This window comes from Corvus moneduloides, chromosome 15, assembly GCF_009650955.1.
Source record: "Corvus moneduloides isolate bCorMon1 chromosome 15, bCorMon1.pri, whole genome shotgun sequence".
NCBI lineage: Eukaryota > Metazoa > Chordata > Aves > Passeriformes > Corvidae > Corvus > Corvus moneduloides.
Genome location: NC_045490.1, coordinates 1,721,016 through 1,745,007, shown reverse-complemented (window position 1 = coordinate 1,745,007; position 23,992 = coordinate 1,721,016). Strand labels below are relative to the sequence as shown.

Here is a 23,992-nt window from a genome sequence, read left to right as displayed (position 1 = left end):
AAACCAAAACAAAAATAAAGCACATGAATTTGGGGTTGAGGTTGGAATAGGAGACAGTTCAGACCTGGTTTAATCCTGAGAAAGATGGGTCCTGAGAAGTACTAACAGTCATGCTTCTTTTCCTCTTCCCCACTGGAGATTCTAAACACTGAACAAACAATAGAGGGTGGCAGTGCATCAAACAGTCTTGCTTACATTGCAACATTGGCCGGCGCAGACAGGCAACACCGAGGCGTTCGAGAAAGAACAGGGTAGCCAAATGCCATCCTTCTTCCACCAAGCACTGTACTTTTCAAAAAAACTGTATGTTTCCATCTTTTTGGAGTATTAGTTTTATTATTTATAGTAGTATATCTTTTTTTTTTTTTTTTTTTTTTCCAAGGAGAAAATTTGACAGATGGGACAAGGTAAATTTCAACTGTGAGCCGCTCCAAAATGGCACTGCCTTAACCAGGGATAGCAATGGTGACATTTGGCTCTATTAAAAAAGGACATTCAAGTTTTTTGCTTACAAAAGCAGCCTTTGGTTCCACAAACTGCCCTTCCCCCAAAAGACATTTAGAAAAAGTAAATCTTCAGTAAGGAAGAGGTAGAAGGCATTTAGTCACCTTAAAGTTTACTTTCATAAGCATGCAGGGCTTATTTCTAGCACAGCTGGAAATTCATCTTTTAAGGTGGGAGCAAAATTTCTCCCAATCACCAAATTAAAATTTGGAAAAAAAATCAATTTAGTTTTATTTTGTTTTAAATATAACTGACAGGAAGCTACTGGAACAAGATTACCATGCTGCTCTAGTCTTTGTGGCTGATTTTCTTTGAACTGTGTAGAGTCATCTCTAAAAACCTCAAAACTACACTTGGTTACAAAAAGAAACATTAAATACTGTATGGTGGCAAGTGTTTCCTGGACAAAGCACTTGATTCCAAACTAAAGGAACCCGTTCCACATTTTGCTCATGTAGAACTATGAATTTGCACTTGGGTCAGGAACTACTTCCCTAATTTCTAACCCCCTGAAACATAAGTGAAGCCCATGCCCACAGACAGTGTTTTACCACCACATCATTGCATGGCTCCCTAACCAATGGGGAAAAAATCTAATGGTTTGTAGGCAATTTTGTCTTTCATTTCAGCTGATGCAAATCTAATGTGTTCCTCCTCTAAAGTAAGCACAGCAGCAATTTCTAGGCCATTAATCCACACCAAGATGAACTGGAGTGCAGCAATGCCAACCTAGCATGACTGTGCAAAAGTATAGAAAAATGGCCCAAAAAGAACAATTGGAAATCAGAAACTAAAACTAGGAAAAAACCAAAATAAAAGTTTTCAAGTTCTACTTTGAGTCATGCCAGAAAATTAAGGAGCCTAAAACTGCTCAACACAGCAGAGAAAAATAGAGCTGTACAGAGTGAAAGTATGAAACTTGGGAACAAACAAAGTTTAACAGCAACAGGATTACATAAAGATTGTCTTTCAGCTGGAATTACAAGCTTTTCCAACAACGGTTGTCTCTAAACACTCAGTGCATTGCACCTCTTCAGACAAGAGCTGTTATCTCACATTATCCAAGCTTTCCCCTTCTAACGCTCATGGCCCTGAAGTTGGCATTCATACAGGCAAACAAAGGTAAACATTTTGATTACTGGTAGTGCCTAACCAGATGAGACATCCTGGGATGGCATATAGAGAAGATAAGTGGGAATCTTGCTTCCAATAAACAGCTTGATCACGTACATTTGTCCTGAAGTTAATTTCTAATCAGTAGCATGCTTAATGCATTGCCAATGCTGCCTGTCTGCCCGAGCTCGACATACAAATTGCAGGATTAAGCATATTTCACTCAAGAAAACTAAAAATAAAATGAAAAAGTTGCCTTCTAGGCAGGAAACATGCACTTCTGACTATGTTTACCCATCCCAAAAGGTGTAACAACCTCAGCCCACCCCCCGCCCACCCCCAGCTTTTCCCCCCCCCCAAAGTAAACTGAGACAAAATTTTTGTTGTACAACAGGTATTCTACAGCTTAACAGTTTTCCATCAACATCATTGCACCATTTCTTTTATTTATAAAGGCATCTGCATGTTGGCTCTTGGGCTTATCCACAATTCTGATGGTTGAAGAGACTTTACCAGTCTGTCACTGCAACACTTAATGCCCTGCTGACTGGTAGGTCAGGAGCTCCCACGCTGGCACAAATTGTTTTCATCCTAGGAAGTCAGCCCCAAAGCCAAAGATAAGATTTGACTTTAACATAGAGGAAAAAAAAAGCTATGACAACAAACATCTTGAGAGAAGTAGTCAAGTATTCTCTAGGGTTAGTTTATAACCTTGTTGCAAGTCTAGAAATCATCTTGCAATCAAGTGCATCTCCCAGGGTGGGTCAGAGACCCACAGCATTTACAAGTGGACACCAAGAAAACCAAGTTCTCACACCCAAGAACTGTGGTTTAGCATCCAAAATAGCAGTTTTAGCAATGCATTTTACAGAAGTTGTGCAGCTGGAATCAAATCACACAGGCATTCCCTCTGGAGCTTGGAAACAAAGAGCTTTGGACTAACCTTATTACAGTGACGCCCAATACCCATTAGGAAGTTATCTGGTTTAATGTCTCTGTGTATAAAATTCTTTGTGTGCACATATTCAATTCTACTGATCATCTGTAAAAAAAACCAGCAACATGTAAGATTTCAAAGAGAGCAAGACATTTCATTAAACCTTCAATGAAAGCATGGATTTTTAGTTACCTTCCTCTGCAGCTTCAATTTATGTATTTGCTTAATGAAAACCAATTTTTGTAAATGCTGTCTGAATTATTTTTTTGCATGTTAAAATTCCATCATCTTGGTCAGAATCTGGCAGATTAAATACCTGAATATTTCCCAGATATTGAAGTTCGTGCTTCTAACTATAGCATCCTATTAAAAAGTAATTTCTTTTCATTACTTCAAAGGTTTTATAGCTACCACAAGCCAATTTTAAAGCTCACTCCCTCCCCCCTGTCCCCGTTACTCATTCATCTGGTTACTCATTCATCAAACATCACTTTTGCAGGTAACAGTTTTCATGGAGCAAGTCACAACTTGATGGTGGCCCATCCTGTCATATCTAGGCTACCCTGACCCCAGAATATGTGCAGACATGGAGAAACTCTGGCACATCTGTGTCATCATATAGGGCCAACCCATTTCCTGTGGGTGAGATCACAGCCCATGGTTATGTGGCACAGCTCTGCAGCTCCTCAAACACTCACTCCTCTTGCAGGCCTGAGTTGAGTTGTTACATCACAGCCCTGCCAGCTGTTTGCTGGACTGTGCCCTAAAAGCCACTTCTGAGCACTGATATCCCCCATTTCTGCCTGTTTCCCAGCTGACAGCTAATTAGTGTTTATCATCCAAAGGAATACTGCACAAACCCCTCATGGATTCCCTGGAGATGCTGTCACACCCAGACTCTGGCTAAGTGAGCAGGCAAATGGCTCTCTAAAGCAAGCACATCACCCTCTTAGGGCAGCTGAGAGCAGGGACAGCTGACCTTGTCTCCAGACAAATGCCTTGAGCTTCCTTGGCCAAGAGCCTGGGATTCTACAAGCATCTGGCTAAGTGACAACTTGGTACTGACATCAATTACGTAATATTAGATGAAATTTCAACTACCATTGAAAAATTCAACTTGAAAATCCCTCACTGCTTTTCAAGGAGCTGAAGGCAGCACAATCAAGCTATTTATTAAGCAGCAAGAAATAAATATGGCTGCTTGTTTCAGATGCTGTATTCTCATGACCAAGTTGGAAAAATATCAACTGCTATAAAAAAAGACTTAAGAGAGTTTTAGAGGCCTTAATTATGTTGGAGGTAGAGTGGCATCTCCACTAACAGCTTTAAGAACTGTCTGTGAGGACCAAACAAGCAAGACAGTTATTTATTATTAGCTCACTGTCTGGTCCTAGAGGCTACAGGAGGGTGTGAGAGCACAGGGACAGGCAGTAAGAACAGGGACAGACTTGCACGTTGTCACCACAGGTCCTATTGAATCAGATCACCCACAGGTGCAGACTTTCAGCCCCCCTACCACAACCCCCATGGTGATACTGGCAGTGAATCCACCCACAACAGTCTTAATATTTGAATGAAGTTGGCCTTAAAGCAGCAACACGAAGAAGCTGCAGCTGCAGTGCCCTCCCACTCCGTGCATTTTGTAGGGCAGAGCACACAGAAACCACCATTACTTTGTCCTTATTTAGGTCAAGTGTTCACTTAGATGTATAAAACACTGCATCAATAATTTAACCCACTCTGCAGAGAATCCCTCAGGGCTCTGAAGCTGCTCCCACCAAGGTGTGCACATACCTGGTCTGCTAGCATAAGTACTGTTTTCATCGTAAACCTGCGAGAACAGAAGTTGAAGAGGTCTTCCAGGCTGGGCCCAAGAAGATCCATGACTAGAACATTGTAGTCCTTTTCTTGACCATACCACCTGCAACAAAGGAAATGATCCAGCATTAGCAGGAATCCTAATGCAGCCCAGGATACCACCAGCACTCTCAGCTCCAAGGGCTCGTTGCTGACTAATGTTCCATCTCGAAAGCTAATGAGAAATTAATGCTGGTAGTGTCTTATTTTTCCTGGGAACAAAAGTCTGAGCACAAACCAGAACACACAAGTTGGCAATTTTCCCTGAAGAGAAAACGCTACTACACTTCAACGACTGAAATACCAAACACCAGAATGAAAATGCAACCAAAGCAGCAGTGTCCTTATACTGAGGGGTGTGTACAACACCTGGACTGAAATTCATCTGTGGGACACCTTACACTCGCTGTTCCTGCATCATTTCCCTTCACAGAGCCATCCTGACGTGCTTTAGGCTTTGTTTTCGGGTTCGACTCCTCTGCACCAGACCAAAGCATCTCCCTCATAGACTTCTTAATTTATTTCCCAATTTAAAAATGCCAATCAAGTTCTATTGTCCCATTAAGTCGAATATAAAGACTTTTTATCAGGTTTTCAACATCACAGAGAGCACTCAAGTGTCAGAAGAGCAAAAGTAGAAATAGAACAAAATAGTAATTGCAGGTATACTGTGACAGTCACCCTTAAGTGCTTAGTACATAAATTTTGGGCAAAAATAAAGGCAAACAATGCTGCGAGGACAAGCAGAATTCCTTCCATGGATATTTTCCTTTCCAATCCATGTTTAATATTTTCATCATAGCTCTGCTCTATTGTATCTGTAACTGGGGGTGGTCTCTCCCCATCTACGCTGCCTGAGCAGACCTGGAGCCACACCCTGGACTCCTGCACATCTCAGCTGTGAATCTCCACAGCTGAAAGACAGGGCTGGAAATTCTCCTCTCCAGTCCTTCTGCACATCCCAGATAACTATGGTTAAGTGTCAGCTGTGTGTGAAAAACTGCATTTGAAGCTGACATGACACCTGGTTGATCAGAAAGCTGCAATTTTCCCTTTTCTGAGCTCCTCATTCTTATGTCAAGGACCTACTGCCAGTAGTCCATGGAGAATTGCCCTCAATTTCCCAACAACAGTGGCACAGACAAGCTACCCCAAGGATGTATCTCATAATAAGAGCATGCAGATAAAAGAATAACTCAAGATTCAGCTAAAGTAGCAGCTGGGGCTTAAATATCTGTACAGACACTGTATTTCCACTTTAGGCAATGACTCCAGTATACCAATGCATGGCTGTCTGGAAAATAGTTACCACTGATAAAGTCAACAAATTCCTTGGTACTCACAGGATTCCAAGCTTAGCTGGGGTAGTAAAATAAAATGTTTACAAAGGCAGGGAGAAAAGATTCTATATTTGGATTTGTTTCAGGAACTACTGGCCTGTACCTTCCCACTGTCTGGATTCTAGTAGATACCATGCCCTTCATCCTGCATTGTTATAAATCTGATAAAAGTTATATACGAGCTGTGGCTCACACTCCTTGTTTTACAGATCAGTCTAGGACCTTTTTTCATTCCCTGCATCAAAATGGGATGCAGAAAATATGTATTTTGGAAGCAGTCATTCAAATGAAATGTTAACAGAACAGCTCTATAAACAACTCCAGAAGTCACAGGTGAAAATGGAACATTACTGTCACCTAAAGTAATGAAAATTGGAGCAAATGACCTGCCTAGGCATTCTGTCCTATGAAACTTAGGTTTCTTAGGGAAAAAAACTAGAGAGTAATGGGCTGCAATGAAGAATCCTAAGGAGTAAATGATGATCTAGATAAAGTAGTATTTTCTTCAAGGGATGCAATTCTAATTGAGGTGCTGAGCGTAATTGCTCAGCACAGCAATGGGTCAGTGCCCAAGAGATGCAGTGTAGGGGAAAAGGATCAAAGATCAGCCTTCACTGGAGCTAAGAAAATTTAGTCACAGCCTCACAGACAAGGTAAAGCTGATGCAAAGGAAGGCCACCCTGGAAGGTACATTTTAAAAACCTTTTTGTTCCTCCACAGGGATCTGTCTGCTGAGTAAGTGCAGTAATTCAAGATGATTGCACAACCTCTGTTTGGCCTATTTCTGTGTATGAACAAGAAAATTCTCATCTCCTGACCATTCTGCGCTGGTGAAAAGCACATCCAATTCTCCAAGACAAAGAAATAAGGCAGAACCTCTTAATATTTCATTTTCATGTTTAGCTGCCTGTAATTCCTCACTGAAGACTGTGACACCTATTCATTTCACTACTGGCAACTGGAATTTCTTCCAAGGTATCAGAGTAACTTGTGTTTTATTTACTTTGCTAACACTCCAAGTAAGTTTTCATTTCCCTTGGAACATTTCCAGGGAACATGGGATTAAGAAGTAAAGCTACATCATGTCCATTCAAGGTGTAGGACCTGCTACTACTGGCAGCTCTGAATTAAAGAACTAATTAGAAGTCTTGTCTTTTCTTAGGAAAACTTGGATATTAGGATATATGAAAGCTGGTGTCCCAAAAAGAGATCTTCATGAATTTTAATACTTCATCTACAGGGAAACTTGGTATTATCTACTAATATGAGGAAATGATCCATACAAAGCCCTGGGCAACTATTAGGAGGCACTGGCATCTCAGAATACAAGTGTGCCCACGTGTCTGATAGAGATCCATGGACCCTTGTCAGCACACTTGGAAGTTCTTTCCCTTATAGTAAAGTTGAGGAAGCAACACATTTTAAGTAGGGAGAGTTTTGGAGGGGAGTGAAAAGCAGGAGCAAGAGATTTAACTACTTGAGAGCTCACTTTGGGTGGGTAATTACTCTGATTTAGTTATACACAATGTATTATCTCAAGAAGATAAGCTAATTTACTAGAAAAAGTTCTCCTAGTCTTTTTCTAATTGATTCCTACTGTGCTTTACATCTTTAGACAAAACATTAACAGGACACAGTCATGAGGAATAAATAGTTCCGTTTACCCTTGAACGGGCAGCGTCACACAAACATCTGATACAGATGTCACAAACCTACTTGAGCTTCAAGGTGTGCCCAAGCTCCCAGCAGGAAAATCATTCTCCCTTCCCTCATCTGTTTAAAGCTACATATCAAACTATTCCAGTTAGTCAGAATACAGTAAATCTCTTTTATGAAGCTTTCTATCAGAGCATGGTTAAAGGCTGAGCACAGTGACCCTAATTTGACTTGAGTGACTTGTCTATGTGACAGACCAAGACTGGCCACGTCACCAAGTTTCCAAATCATGTGGTTTGAGAGCCTCATCTATTACCCCAGCAAAAACACAGAGCTGACATTTTCTAACATCTTGGATTTCAGTATCTGAGCTCTGTGGGAACATCTAAGTCACACCACACAGCGGTTTGAAAGCGTTTCGTTTCCAAATAATACACAACAAAGCAGGTATGCTGTCAGGTCATGCGACAAGTGGATGTTTACTTCAACTGCCATGGGGTGGTTTTTTAAACTCTCTTGACTGCCTTGAGACAAGGAAGTGAAGTGTCGATGTATATCTAGGACTTGGTGGCAAATATTGTAGTCAGCTCTACCCAAACTTAAAATCCTTTTGCCTTTTCAGAGCTGCATCTTTCAAAAAATCAATAATGTCTATTTCAGCAACTGTATATTTTGTAAAGAATGTCAAGGACAAAAGAAACATTTGAGGAAGTGTTTGTTTATTGCTTGGTTCGTTGTGTTCGGATTTTTTATTTGCTTTACCTAAGAAAACATTTCATTTGGTTATTATAGCATTTTTTTCACATCTTCCTTTGAAAGGGTCAAACAGAACTAGGCCAACTAGCAGAGAAAGGGGGGTGAAGGGCTAACAGAATGCATATACTGGCCATGAAATTCCAGCCCAGTTTCACACTCATGTGCCACTCACCCAATTCCAGTCATTAACCACCTGTTTCATTCACTACACTGGCAATGATAATAATTACAAGGTAACAAACCCAGCACAAGTACCAAAAATGGGTGAGAAATCAATAAAAGGATTCAGAAGATTCATATAAAAAAAAAACCCCAACCATATTTAGATCAAAATTAAGGAAATGACTGAATTAGTAAATGATGGCTGTTACTCAATGGTGAAGAAACCCCAAACCCCAAAATTCTGAAGCCATGGAGGCAATAAGGGTACCTCACTTTGCTTACAGCTTATATAAAAAAGCAGAACATGAGCTCAGTGCCACAAAAAACTCTTCTCACCATCAGACAAACCATGCCAAGACCATTTTGTTCCCACTTAATAAAAGCTCTCCTCAATCAACACCTGCTTTGCCAGGTAACCCATCCTCCACTAAAGGCTTCTGTCAGCTCCATCACTGACTGTTCCCACAGGGGCTCTGGCAACCTGGAATTACAAACACAACTACAGGAGGCTGTGCCTTTGTGAGACAAAAAATATCTCCTGATGCCTCACTGCAGGGAAGGACAATGCTTCCAACACTGGCATATTTAAACTCAAATCTTTACACTTCCAGAAATGTTTATACTCCCATTACAAAAAGGGAGATTTTGACTTCTTTGACATTACATAAACTTCTGCCATTTCCATAAATTATGGTGTGTGACCCTATGATTACTCCATGTAATCCTATTTAATTAAGTTTCCCAGCACTTGGGTTTTCAAGCAACAAGTGAAAGAGTTCTCGTGACAGAAATGGAGATTGTCAAAAGAACTAAGGTGGATAAAAAAGCTGTTAGAACAAAAATGTAAGGTGAAGAAGCAAGCTGGAAAGAACTTGCTAATAGAATTACCTGAGATCACCTAATTAGTAAGTTTGACAAGTCAGCAGGCACATGAGGGTGAATATGTGAGTCTGGAAGGCCTCGTGGACACAAAGGACTCAGACATCCTACAGAAATCCACATGGCACTGATCTGGTGAACACTCTGGAACTGTAATCCACTCCTGCCAGCCCTAAGCCATTTACACAAAACTCTCTGAACTGGGCATTAGTCAGATAACGTGACTAAAGAGAAAACACTGACCTCCCTGTAATTACACAGCTCTGATATCCCTGAAAAATACCAAGGAATCCTACCCAGGAAAAGCGCAGCACAGGAACTGTGAAATAACTGGCATCACTGCTGCAAACCCTGTCACCAACTCAGGAAAGGAAATCCAAATCCCAACAAGGGCAGAAAAGAGACTTCAAGGAAGGTGGGAAGACTGTAACCTCTGCAATCATGCATCCAAACAGCACACAAGGCAGTTATGGAGTTATGCAATTATTCTTTATAGATAAAGGAGGATGGGAAGAGGGAAAAGGTTATTAACAGAAATCAGGGGAAAAATACCTGGCAGTTGACTGCCTGTGGGTACAAGCATTATCTTTAGGCACAGAGGCTCTCTCTGTCCAACAACACAATCATGAGCACTGCTCGGCTGGCCTAGAAAGTTGTGATGTTGCACCTGACTGATTCAGCCCCTTCTGCTCCCATGTTCTCCCATGTTCTCAGCACAGACAGCTCTTGACAAATAATGACAGTGCAGACAAATTGGAAAGTGAATTATGCCTGTAAAAATACACCGAGTCTTACAGACACTGAAGCAACACATAAAAGAAAGGTAATCCATCAAAGCTTCATTTCTAAATTGACACATATTTTGTATTTCTGCTTTATCTCCCCTGAAACTGGAAAAAGCACTTAACTGTTAGCCAGCCAGGAGTAATATAAATGAACTTCACATAATATGGCATGACTGAAATCCTGAAGTGGAATATTTAGCAGATGTCACCTAACGTTAGTTGCCATGGAGAGCATGAATTAGGCCACCCAAGTACTAAATAAAGAAACAGCCATGAACACCCTACGCTATGGAGTTGGCTCCACTCTATAAATAAAATTCTGTATCACTTTTTGTACAGTTCTGAGAGCAATACACTAAGTATGCCAGCACAACTCATCCCCTCAGCAAGGAGGTGGTTTCATCTGCCCAGTGTTATGTTGCAAACGTGCAGCTGACTCCCTGTTTTGCTGAGCTGTTTAATAAACTGCATTAACACCTGGGAGGAAGTCAGGAGTTGAGTTTCCCCTGTAAAAGGCAGGAGTTGCAGTTCAGTGAGAAGGTGAACCATTAATCCGCAGTGGGGACAGCAAACAGCACCAAAGAACAGGATATTTTAGCATTCTTTTTTATTCATTTTAATATCTCTGCTGATCGTTTGCTTCAAACAGGAGTAACACTGACCTCAAACTCCAAAAACTGAGTTAAGGCAGGGAGAAAAAAATTCAAACTGTGGTCTCTTCTTGGATGCTTTGACAAAGTCCACAAAGACCAATTAAGACAAGAGTTTAGACTGGTGGAAAACAGGAAATAAATTTCATTTAAGTATATTTATTTTCTTAATGGAGGAACCGTAGGTATTCATTTAAAAGGTTACCTTCCATTTTATTTAGAGCCACGAGAAGAGGCTTCTGGTTACCTATCAGATGGTTGAACCCTTCAATATGCAGCATTAAGTAATAACACAAAGTTAATTAATAGTAGGCTTTATTGACAGAACCTCTTTTTTTTTTTGGAGGGGGGAGTGGAGTTTCTTGTGGGTTTAGTGGGTATTTTTCTGTTTTTCTCATGGTGGTTTGGGTTTTTCTGGTGGTTGGTTGGGGGGTTTTATGCTGCAGGAAGTTACTGAGAAAACAGTTTAAAATGAAAGTGTTTGAGAGGTGTGTTTACAGACTTTTAAGAACTGCTAAAAAAAAAAAAATCAACGTTTCAAGTGTTTAAGGCAAATTTGGTTGTGGTAACTCTTAGATTACCAACCTTGCCCACGTATTTCCATTACAGGTAGTATTTAATGAAGATGTATAAGGGCAGATTCTGCTGTTTGTAATTATTCAGCAACATGGCAGTAATCAACCAGAAGCATAAATATTGTAGATAATTTTTTTTCCAGAAAACTCAACTCAGTGAGAATTTCTCTCTGAATTTCTCTACATCAAAATATTTGCAAGTACTGCATTGGAAAATTCAGAAATGTAGAGATTAACTTACTCAGTTTGCAAGAGAACTTTAAAAAAACAAAACAAAAACACAAAAAAACCCCACTAAGTCAGTAGCTTTTTGCTTTTAAACTTACAAACAGCTGATCTTCATCAAGGATACATCCAATAGTTGACGAACACCATAAATGGCAAAAGAAATCAAGAGAGGCTGTCCCAGGTAATTTGAATAATTGCTTTTGTGAATAAAGCTTTAACAGAGTTACACTGTGGACAAACACACACAAAAAAAAATCAAACACGCTCTGCTGCATTCCTCCAAGGCAGAAGCAGGAATTGGGGAATAGAGGTGGATAGTCCCAACTAATAGGATCAGTGCCCAGTTAACAAGATTACAGCTCAAATTGCTTTGTCACTGAAAAAGAGAGGAAAAAAAGCAAAGGGCAGCTGATGAGTGAGAACAATGAGAATAAGCCCAGCAGAATGCTGGGGCCTGGCCATTGTGTCCTAAAGGCACAGCAGACTGTCACAATGTTAAGCTTGGTTCAAGAGCCTTTTGGGGAAAATTAAGGTAATAATGAAGTAAAATTTGGACATCAAGAACAAAACACAGCTTAAAAAAAAATTCTGGAGTATTAATGAAAGTTTTGTGAAACTTTAAGGTTAAGTTCAGAAACTTTGCTGCTCTTCCAGGAAACAATAAATAGCAAACTTAAAGATATAAAAGGGTATTGAATATGCAGAGAATAAAATTTCCCATTCATTCATTCCAATCTCATTTTTTTGCTATTTTCTGTGCAAATAACATGTTCTATTACAGTGGAATTAAGCACCAAAGCCCCTTGTTCACCCTCCATGAGAGGTGAAGGCTCACTGTTGACCCCACAGAAACATTAAACTTTTAACTCAAAAACTCAGATATTTGCTCATTAGTTTCTTGCAATGAGCCAGAAATTCCATCAAATCAACATTAAAGGCTGTAAAAAAAGTGCTTGGTTCTAGATAACTTTAAGGACACTCTAAACATGTGTTCTTGTAATTCTAAGTTGGAAATCACATCTAGAGGGCAGAACTCAGCTTTAGGAACAGGAGCCCCAAATGAATGAGCAATCCCTACCTCATTTATTCTCTCAGCTCTGTGAGTCACAGAACTACAGCAGAGACCACTTGAGTGAGGCAAAGTCACATAATGCAACTTCCAGGAAGTTGATCTTGGCCACTGCACCACTTAAGGAGGTGAAAAATAGAGGAAAAGTCCCTCACTCTTAAATGAGAAACACAAATTTTCACGTTGATGTGTCCAGGATGTGCAGCACTGAGATAAAAGAGCTGCTGAGTTCACTTCATAAAGCATGGCAATGGGGAAAGCTTGGCATGATTCCTTCATTTCCTATCAAATTCTTGTGCTGCTGTTGTTTAAAGGTGTCACATTACAGAAATTTTACCAAATATACTGACTTTCCTTCAGCTTGATTCATCCTTGTGAATACACTGAGCCAGGAACAGCTTATTCCAATGTGACAGCATATTATTATGAAACAATGGTGGCACATGGATTATCAATGACACATGCAAAGTGACCTAAGTATTGACTTGGATTCAGAGCATCATGAATTCTACTTCTACTAAACACAGAACATTTTAATATTTGTCACAGGAACTGTGCTGGTCCCCTGCTCAGCTTCCTTTTAAAGAAGATAAACCTAAGAATGCCGGTTTAGATTTCCTCAAGCATCACCAGATCCACATAGAAAGTCAACAACCAATTCCAGCAGCCCAGAGAAACCTCTCAAGCAGCATCTGGCATATAAAGACAGATTTACAACTAATGCTGCTTCTGAAAAGAGAAAGAGTATTTCCAAAAAGACACTTTTCTAGAAAAATACTAGAAAGATTAATTAACATTGTGAGAACCTGAAAGGACTGACTGACATTATCCAATAATCACACACCTTCAGCACAATGAGTGAATCAATTTGCTGAGTGTTGCCTCATTTATCCACTCTCAGTTTCTTTGCAACCTTGTATTATTTTTAGGGGGTACAAGAACATCAAATACAGAGGAAAGTTGTAGTTGAAGATAGAGCAAGTTTCTCAACATGCAAGATTATGATCAGTATTTCCCAGGGCATTTTAACCAAACACAAGAAATTCAGCAGTGGAAAAGCCAAAAATTGGCAACTTGGGCATCATTATAGCACCACTCACTCATTAACTTTTCGAAAAAGTAGTTCAAGAATGCCTGCTTTTCCAGTTCTGTGATGAAACACCTGATATCTGCTTGCTCTGGCTGTTTTCCCAGTTATCCCTGTTTTAGCATGCAACTGTACCGTGAAAGCTTTCCAAAATGCAATTCCTATTCTTTCAGTTGTGAAATAAAGGCGGCCACGTTTGAGAAAAGAAGGAAATTGTAGTCTCAAAGAAAGACTGCATCTGTTTTCACATCAGCAACTCTGCTGAAGCTGCAAGTATTTAATTCAGGTATGTTGACTGTATCCCTGCAAGAGGCTGGAGTGAATGAGGACAGATGGCCAGGACAACACTGTCTCCTCCAGCTCACATTCAGGATCAGAGCCAGTTGTGTTTGGGGGGAAAGGAGGAGGGAGCTACTAACCTCAGAAATGCAGATTTGTACTAGGCTTTGTTCAAATTAATACAGGATCTTGGCTATGTCATCGTGAGAACATTCAAACACACCCTCAGTGTCACTATTGATCCTGTACAAAGTCAGGAAGGGTTAAATTAAATGGAATCCACAGTTTGACACAGAACCTAAATTGAAATAGGTTGTGCAGCTCAAGGAACAAAAATCCTTTATGCCACTGTGCAAAGGGAAAAACCACTAACTTTAAAAACAATTATTAACAAAGTTTCAAAAAAAGGAACAACTTATACAAAGTCTTGCTGGAGAAAACTGAAGTTTCGTGTAACTCTTTGATGCCCAGATTCAGGAGTTGGGCACTACCCCAGGGTAACAACTCCATAATCCCATGAGGAATAACCCCTCCAGGAGTCCTGCACCAGCGATTTTCTTCCAGATCAGGAAATTCTGAAACCCTGCCGAAAGTTTCAGCTGGAATCCGAAGCAAGGAGCTGCATAATGAGGAACTGGGAGGGATTAATCCCGTACTGGTGACGCATCTGTTGCGGGCAGCAGAAAGGAGCTGCTGCCATTTCATTCCTGCTCCAGGTTCTCCGCAGTCTCAAGGCTGGCGGCTCATAACTATGAAAGGAAAAAGGCACAAGCCCGAGCACGTCCCTTGTCCCACCAGGAGAAGGGGGAGGGTTAATCACGTCCAGCCGCCATTTTCTGAGCGGAGCAGGAAGACATGTTGGAACAAAAAAAAAAAAAAAAAAAAAAAAAGAGAGAGAGAGAGGCAACAAAAGAAAGCAGCCATTTCCAGGGCCGGCTCCCAACTCTCTGCCTCTCGGAGAAACAGCCTCCTCACACTTTGTTCTAATGGCCACAAGAATTTCTCACTGAGTGTCTCTCTCTCCATAAAGACAGCAGCCCTGCGGGAGGAATCCAGCGAGTTGGAGAGCTTGGAAAGGAGCATTTCCCCCCTTCATCAGCCCCAATCTCGCACGGATACATTTCTTTTCATGGTGGTGGCCTGCCTCACACTACAAAGTATACAACAACTGCCAATATATAGCAATAAGCATGACAAAAAAAGTCATACCAACAGTACAGAAACGCCACTGGCACACACGGCTGATTCCTACCGTATATGTGGGATGCCAACTCCTCCCTGCAGGATCTTGTACAGTTTGCTTTCATAGAGCAGCTGGGGGTGCCGAGCCTTCTGAGACTCCAACTTCACAGCAACTTCCTGCAGTGAGAGGGAACAAGGAGTCAGGGCAGAGCGTCCACCGAGCACTGAGGTTTAAGGGGCACAGCACTTCCACAACCCCCACACACCCCTGATGTAAACACTTTCAGGTATATATTTATTTATTTCTGAGCTCGACGTGCTGCATTTTGTGGCGTCTTCAAATAAAATCCACATCGCGGTGATTTGTACACAAATATCCATCCCGGGTCATGCATTTGAGCTAGAGATGTGGAGTCTTCAAAACCACTTAAGCGAGGAAGAACATACGTGGGTGTTTCTTCTTTACAGCTCAGAGCCGTGAGGGGGAGGAAGGAAAAAAAAAAAAACAAAAAAAAAAAAACAAAGGAAAAGCTGGAAAAACAGGGGGATCTTCTTTGTTTCTATTAGTGTTGAAGAAACGAGATACAAAGTGTTCCCCAGCTGAGGCAGAGGAGGAGATGAATGGCGGGCGAGGGACGACGACTTTGGCCGCTCACAAAACACAAATATGTTTAAATATGTTTTCCCACAACGGTTTTCGCCTCTTTTCTCCTCTCCCGAGTGCTCGGTGGGGGAGCCCACGACCGCAGGTCTCTGCTGTGGAAGGGGCAGCGAGGAAGAACCCTCGGTGGGGAGCGGGGGATGAAGACCCTCGGAGGAAAGGGGAGGGAACGAACCCCTCGGAGAGGGGAAAGAGGGGGGAAGGAAGACCCTCGGCGGGGGGAAGGAAGACTCCCACCCCGGGGACACAGAGGGCACAGCCGGCGGCAGGTGGGGCTCGGGGTGGCGATGGCTGGTGCCCGGCTCGCCCCGGGGAGCTGAGGGGGGAGTGCGAGCGGCCCTTACCTCCCCGTTGGTGATGTTGATCGCCAAATAGATGTCCCCGAAGGAGCCCGACCCGATCTTCCGCACCAGCTTGTATTTGCCTCCGACAATGAACTCGGCCTTGGAGCCGCTGCTGCTCGCCATGGCGAGGGGCGGCTCTCGGGCCCTCCCGGCCGGCTCGGCGGGACAACGAGGGCTCTACGGCCGCCCCCGAGGAGGGGAAAGGGGCTGGAGGGGGGAGAGCGGCGCAGCCAAGGACGGTCCCCGCGCTCAGCTCCAGCCGGGCCCCTCGGGCGGGCGCCCCCCCTGCGCGGCTCCGCGCCGCTCCGCGGCTCTCGGCGCGCTCCAGAAAAAGGAGAAGCGGCCCCCGAGGTGCTTGTGAGAGCAGGGAGGGGAAAGGGGGGGGACTCGCGGGGTCGCGGCGGCCGCCGGCCGCTCACTCGGCCGCCGCCGCCATCTTGTGCCTGAGCCGCCGCCGCCGACACAAAATGCCCCCGGCGCGCGGCCGCCGCTTCTTCACCGCGCGGGGCACGCTGGGAGCGGGGCGGGGTGGCGCCGCGCAAACCACGCCCCCTCGCCGCGCTTCGCCAATCACCGCGCTCGCTCGGCGCCCCGCCCTCCAGGCTGGGGCGGTGATTGGGCGCTCGGCGCGGCCGCGCATGCGTACGGAGCCGTTCCGCCAGTCCGGGCGGAAGAGGGCGGGGAAAGCGGACGTGCCCTCACTCGCTCTTAAAGGGGCAGGCGGCGGGAGCGGGCGAGGGGGGTTGTTTGTGGTGTCAACGCTGCCCGCCCAGCCCTTGGTCCTGAGGCACCGGAGGGTCCGCGACAGGGACTGGGTCAGCCAGCGCCAAGATGCCACTCCTCACGTGGGGCTGTTCCCAGGCTCTTCTCGAAGCCCAGTCCCCAAGCTGTGTGTGTGTGTGAATGGGCTGGTTTGTGGATAAATAAGTACACAACAACTTCGTTCCATGGAGGTGTCCAAGGAACGACTGGACTTGGCACTCAGTGCTCTGGTCTGGGTCACAAGGTGGGGATCTGTCACAGGTTGGACTCGATGATCTAGGAGATCTTTCCCAACCTCAGTGATCCTGGCATGTTGTGATTCTTTCCATGAGGGTGGCGGAACAGCTGCCCAGGAGTGCTGTGGAGTCTCCCACTCTGGAGACATCCCAAACCCGCCTGGATGCTCTCCTGTGTCCCCTGTTCCAGGACTGGACCCTATTCACAGGTCCCTTCCAACCCTAACAAATCTGTGATTCTCTCTCTGAAAGCCACAGCCTCCTTTCCCCAGCCCGTATCCGTGGGGGGATCGTGGGGCTGAGCTGTCCACGCTCCTGCACGCACACACCGTGCTCCATCGCCCTTCCCTGCTCCACAGTTCACCCCTCAGCCCCTCACCCTGGGCCTGTTGCCGCACACAGCAATGCAGGTCCTGGGTTATCGCTCCGGGTGAGGACCCACGAGCAGCCTGTGACCCCCTGACAAGGACACCGTGAGCAGAACCACCCGTCACGGCCACATCCCCTGTCCCTGCAGCCTCCACCTTCACTGGGCCCCCACACCCGGCTCTCTCCTAGCCAGGGTCACCCTGACCCAGCAGCTCGTGCTCCAGGGACTGGTTCTTGCTGTCTATCTGAAGTGAAATCTCCTCCGTTGCCCCCTCTCTCGCTCTCTCTCTCGGCGCTGTGAGTTTTCCCTTTGCAGGAACACCAAACTGTGAATTCCCAGTGACTCATCATCACTCCCTGTCACAGCGGCGTCTTCTGCTGTGCAAGGCTACATTTGGGAAATGATTCAGTCTGCAGGAGAGAGAAAGCTCCTCCAGTAATGTAGCTCATGGAAGTAGAAGGAAAGCCTACTCAGGGTGTCTGCTTTGAAGGCAGGCAGGCAGAAACTGCCTCCCAGCTTGCCTGGTGCACCCAAAGCCATGGAAGTAATAAAAATATGGATTTTAAGACAAGTCTATGCACAGATTTATTTTTTTTAATACCTGACTGCTTTGGAGAAAAGTGAGATTGAGAGGTCCAGGTTAGGACATATCAGTAGGATATGAAGGTGGAGGAGTTCTCTCGAAGAACAGCATCCACACGGTGGAAGAAGCTCTTCTTGCACTCACCATGTTGCTTTCTAGCTTGGTAAAAACACTTTCTGCCTGCACAAGTGCAAAAGAGCCCTGGCTTGTGTCCATCTGGCTGTGAGGTAGGAAGGGAAATCTGTGATTTTCCTGAGTTTCTTCCTGTGGTGGACTCAGTGAGCTCCAGATGACGCCACAGTGAGAGACCGGGAGGATTGCAGAGGGAAGATTGGCACTCAGCAATGCCCTGCACAGCAAATATCATCTCCAAGTTCCCCTTGTGTTTCAGGGAGCTTAAATCCAAGGTTTTACTACAGCTCTCTCTGCCTCTCTGATGAAAAAATTGAAATGCAAATGACTCAAAATCAGCCAGATGCACCAGAAGGAAAACGATGCTCCGAGAACGAGCTGGCCTCCAACTCATTCCCACCTCGGCTCTGTCAGGGAGCATTTGTGCAGGCAAGAATATCCGCACTCTTGTCACTCACAGGGATTGTGGATCTTGTGTGGGGGATCTGGGATGCATCACACACTCCTTCAGGGGGCTGGAGCTTCGAGGGCAAATGAGGTATCTTTGAACATCACACCCATTCCTGAAAGCAGAGCCCCGTGTCCTCAGGTGCCCCCTGTGCTTTGCAGACAGCTCGGGGCTGATGTGCCTCTGTCGGCCTTTGGGGTTGCTTTTAATGGTCGCTCTGGATGGGATTTGAGCGGCTGGGAGGCGTTTGGCTTGAGTCACGTATCCTTGGAGGAGCTGGAAAAACAGGTCTGGAGCTCCTGGCCCAGGAAAGAGCCGCACGCCTGGGTATGCAGGAGAGCAGGATCGGCTGGGCTGGGCAATGCTGCCACCTCCTGCCTGCCGGGGACAGCTCTGTGTCCGTGTGATGCCTCCTTGTCCAGGGGACAGCTCCGTGCCCAGGGCATATCTCCGTGTCCAGAGACTGGCTTTAAAATTCCGATTAAACAGCACTGAAGATGTAAGTTGGGAGGGGAATTTCAGGCTGAGCTGACCCGAGGTCTCACTGCTGTTCATACAGGGTGGTCTCTCGTCTTCATCCTCTTTCCCTCCTGCTCACCCCTCGCACTGCCCAGCCCTGGCAGCTCATCACACCCTCCGTGGTCAGCTCAGCTCTCCAAACCTACAGAAAATTTTCCAAACGGTTTCTCCTGTTGCTTTCTCTGGGTTAATGTTCTGCCAGGCTGCTGACTCTGATGGAGCTCCAGGGGACAGTACAAGGGTTGTCCCAGGTTGGCAACGACATGGCAGAGCAACACACAGGAGGTGTCAGATGGAAAACTGAAGGAACATCCCCCACTGCCTGGAAAGGAGCTCTGCAGACACCAGGAGAGAGCATGAGAATCTGTGAATTCCCTGCTGACAAGGAGAACACCAGCCTCCTGCCCGTTATTATTTTTCACGTCTTTCAGGGCCACTGAGACAATGAAAACATCTTTATATCTGCATCACTTGAGAGAGTGAAAGGAATAAATCCTCTCTCTTCCCTTTCCCAAAAGGCAGGCCAGAAGTCTTGCTGCATGGCCAAGCCTCCAGTATGAGCAGCCCAAGGTCTGATCTGCTCTCTGAAGTGTTTATTGTCTCAGAGAGATGGAGAACCCAAGGCAGTTTTACCCCATTTTCCCTGTAAGTGGACAAAACCCAGGTGCAGACGGAACCAAGACACCACCAATGAGTGTCACTGAGTCCTGGGCTGCCAAAATCACCTCAGAATCCCTTTGCTCTTTGCCAGGAGGGGCAAGTGAGCTTCTGCACGACTGAGGGATGTGTGTGTCAGTCAGACCTGGCTGCAGGTTTGCAGTCCCAGCAGGTCCTGGTCTGGGACACCCTCTCTGCTCTGGCATCTGCCCACACCTCACACCAGCAGCGTGTCCTTCACACAAGGACCTCTGCCCTCCCTATTGAGCCCCTGCCTTCAGCTCTGAGCTGACCTCAGCTCATCCCCCATGCAGCTATTTTTAGCAGAGCTTACGGCGTTTGGGAAAACGGCTGGCAAGGAGCAGCTTGTGCCAGCAGGAACCAAACTGGGCTTGTTCTGGGACCCTGTGTGAGGCAGCTCACCTTCAGACACTCCTGCCCAGGGACAGGTGGCTTTGCCACCCATCTGGCCAAGCCCTCCTGTCCCTCAGGTGCCTCTTGCAGGGCAGGGTGACATGGGGCTCACCAGGGCATTGCAGTGTGGCAGGAGGGATCCAGTCCCTCCACATTCCTTGGGCAGCGTCCTGCCTGACACCCACCCACGCCAAGGGCACCCAGAGGCACCAAAGAGGTGCTGCTGGCCACCACTGCCAGAGCCACTTGTCCCTGCCCTCCTGTGGCTCCCTCCCCTGCACTGGCACAGGGCTGTGGGGAGCCAGCCCAGGGAACTGCTCCAGGTTGAAAATAACTCAGTTTTTCCGGAACAGTCTGACACTGGCAGCCTTTGCCAGGCTGGATCTCAGTGCAAAGCTTCAATGCCAGTGCTGGCACGAGGCAAGAGGCACCATTATTTTTGGCAAGGGCGGCTGCTTTAAGTGTTTGCACGCAACCCTCAGAAAGTTGTCAGCCCCTGTAGTTACAGCCAGCACAGGCAATGCCTTTTTGCCTCAGCAGGGATGTGAGCAGCCATGAAATCATGGGATTTCATCTCCAGCACTGCTGCAGGGGAGGACAGCGGGGACAAGGCTGGGATAACACTCCCCCACTAATGCCAAACCTTTATACCTGACCTCATCGTGTCCCAAGCAGATCCCAGCATCCACGGCCACCGTGCCTTGCTCGTCCTCCAGCAGGGAAAGGACACGGGAACAGGCTCTGGAGATGGGACGTGGCTTTGGGACAGAGCCTGGAGCAGGCTGGGATGGTGGCACAAATCTCATCCTTGCAGTGCTTGGATTGAACCAAAGGTGTTTGTGTCCAGGGAGAAGGTGTCCAGGAGCCAACAGTGCCACTCCCAAACCTTGTAAGAAGTTAGAGGGGACTTCTGCAGTCTGGGACGTTCTTGGCTGTTTGGAGAGAGGATTATTTTTATTTTTTCTTAAGTACTGGAGGAAAAGGGGGATTTTCAAGTTATCTGGATGATTCACAGGAAATGTTGTTAGTGCACAGCTGAAGCTCCAGCAAGACTTTCCCTCAGAGCGTGTGAAGCTGAGGCCCAGACTTTCCAGTGATGTCAGGGTTGAAATTGCTTTGAGTTCTTGAGTGGACCCACTGGGAGGTGAGGCAAGAGACCCTGAAGAAGTCATGGGCCAAAAAAGCTGTAAATGGCAGCACAGCTGATTCACTGCATGTCGAGTGCTGTGGAGAACTCTTCAGCAGCAGCTTCTGTGGTGCTTTTGAATTAATTACCCTGCTGGTGTGCAGAGTTCTGGTGTTTGGCAGCCAAGGCACATTTCCTCTGTGGCTGCTTAAATCAGTCAGGTTCAGATCACTGAGGTGAATCTGCTCTAACACAAAATAATTCAGCTGGTGGATGACAGCCGATACACCTGGGAGTAAATCTTCCTCCTAAGTACAGTTGCTTGAACCATTTTAGGGAACATGGGTTTTACACATGTCCTGTGCTGTGGTTTAGGATGCCAGGGAGGATAAGAGGAACAAAAGCAGCTGGTGCAGTGTCTGCTGCTGGTCCCAGTGCAGGCTCTGGCTGTGCTTGCTGGACATTGCTGCTCTCCAGTGGCAAGAGCCACAGTCTGTCCCAGTGGCCCCATCACCCTCTTTTAGGGGCGCTCTGCATCTCTTGACACATTGGGTGAGAAATGACGTGGCGCTGGGGCAGAGGCTGAGTTCCCCTGCCAGGACACTATAGTCCCTTCCATTTTATTTTAAAGCAGGTTGCTTCCTCCCAAGAAAAACCTTTTTGAGAGTACCCCTGAGTACAGGGCAGAGGAAAGGAGCCCCGTCCCTCCTGGGGCTTTTTTGTAAGTGTCTGTGTGATTTTTAAACATGATCTTTCCTAAGCCACCCTCCTGATTTCTAAATCCTGGGTGAGACTGGCAGAAGACAAGCTCTGCTGGGTGCTGGGTGCTGGCCCAAGGGCATGGCATCAGGAAGCTACTAAGCAAAGTATCCCAGGATTTGGACTCAGGCTGGAGGAGCTGATTCCAGACAAATTGTAACTGGGAACCTGGGATTCCAGCCCCTTTGTGACCTCCCAGGGATAAGATCCACTCGTATTTTGTCCCTTCCAACAGTCCCCTGCAGGCCTGAACATCTTCTCTACTCAACAGATGAGCTTTTCAGGCCATTCAAAAGCTGATGCTTGCTGAGATTAAAAAAAGCCCAACAATGGGCTGAGAGATGCTGTTTGATTATGCCTGAATTTTTTCTCTCCCCTCCTCCAAAGATCATCACGAGCTCCGGTTCATCTGCGTTTGGGAAGAGCACAGGGTGGAAAGTGCCAGATAAGGGGAAAGGCTCATCACATGTTATTGTCAGCACAGCACTGGAAATATCACTAACCAATCAATCAGCCCCTTCACGCATAAGCATGCCCCACATTCCCTCTGGAGCAGCAGCCAGGACATGTGGGCCCCACTTCAGGGCCTGAGGAGCAGAACAAGCAGATGGAAAGGGAACAGGCTGTCCTGCTTGGATGCACTTGGGAACGAGCTCTGTCAAGGGCTCCTTCACTGATGGGCCCTCAGCGAATTTCAGCACTAATGGTCAGCAGCTCAGCACAGAGCAGGGGCCTATTTTGCAGCTCTTGTCTGTGTTGGACACTCCAGCCAATATTTAAGCACCCCAGGAGAGGCTCTGCAGGGTCTCATGGGCAGCTGGGAACCAGACAAGGATGCTCCAACTTCAGCCCCAGAGCTGGGTGGCTCTGAGACCCTGTGTGGACAGCTGGCATGGGGCTCTGTGACACAAGGCAGCTTGTGGACTGAACTGCTGCTCAGAGGGACAGCCCTGGGAAGCAGCTGGGTGCCTTGAAGAGCAGGGTGCTCCATGGACACCCAGGATGCCAATCTGGGAGCAGCACCAGCTGAGGATGAACCTCCCTTCTGCTCTGCACTGACTGCAGCTCCAGCACACGGCACAGGCTGCCTCTGCATCATCCTCTGCCAAGGGGGAGCAGGTCCTGGAAAGGACTGGTCTCTGCTACAGAGCTGGAAGGTTCAGAGTGGCTGCAGAGTGGCTTCATGATGGGAGCACAGCTCTGCTGGTCACTGCCCTGTGCCTGCTCTCGTTGGCACTGAGACTGGCTGAAAATACAGACAGAACTATTTGCTCTTGTACCCACACTCCTTCCTGAGCAGCTCCTGTGGGTCTGTGAGGTGGTGGCTGATGCCTGGCACAGAAATGTCACCCAGCAAGGACACCTCACCCCGATTACGGTGCTGCTGGCCCAGTCCAAACCCCACTAGCACCTGGGGAGCAGATCAAAATCTGATGTGACTCAGGCACAAGACTCATGACCTCTCTCCTAAGTGAGGCAGTCCCTGTGCTGTCCCAAGGTGTCCTGTGACCCACAGAGTGCCCTGTGTCCCCAGAGCGTGTGGTGGCTGAGCAGTGGCTCCCAACAGCAAGCCTGTGTTCTCTGGGCTGGTGGAGCTGCACTTCTAGGACTGGGATCCCACCTGCCATCCCTTGAGGTGATTTTTCACTTTGAAGCTTCTCAAGAAAATTCAGACATGTGGGAACTGCCTCCCCTCTGCAGAGAGACAAAAATGGTCTCCGTGCAGAAGGGAAGGAAGGAAGGAATGCTCTCTGCTCACACAAGGTGCTGCAGCCTCGGGGTGCAGAAGGTGACAGCATTCCTTGGGTGAGGAAGTGGTGTGCCACATTCCCGGGGAGCTCCTGGTCTCTGGTTCCATCTCAGGACAACATGTGAGAGCCATGTGAGAGCTCACCCATCCTCTGGCTCCAGCTGTGGCCCTC

The 23,992-nt window shown here is 46.3% G+C and overlaps 1 protein-coding gene across 5 annotated transcripts in view; it reads right to left on the bottom strand.

Moving 5' to 3' along the window:
- Positions 1-16,568, bottom strand: part of CSNK1A1 (casein kinase 1 alpha 1) — a 32,560-nt gene extending 15,992 nt beyond the window's left edge. For 3 of the 5 annotated variants that reach the window (XM_032124559.1, XM_032124561.1, XM_032124560.1), the window contains exons 1-5: positions 16,065-16,568; positions 15,130-15,236; positions 4,349-4,475; positions 2,561-2,659; positions 65-148 (exon numbers count right to left, since the gene is read on the bottom strand). In XM_032124559.1, the coding sequence (XP_031980450.1) occupies positions 65-148; positions 2,561-2,659; positions 4,349-4,475; positions 15,130-15,236; positions 16,065-16,187 (540 nt within the window). In that variant the 5' untranslated portion in view covers positions 16,188-16,568. The remainder of the gene's footprint in view (positions 1-64; positions 149-2,560; positions 2,660-4,348; positions 4,476-15,129; positions 15,237-16,064) is intronic. The other 2 variants (XM_032124562.1, XM_032124563.1) reach the window with 1 other exon arrangement.
- Positions 16,569-23,992: the final 7,424 nt, after the last annotated feature.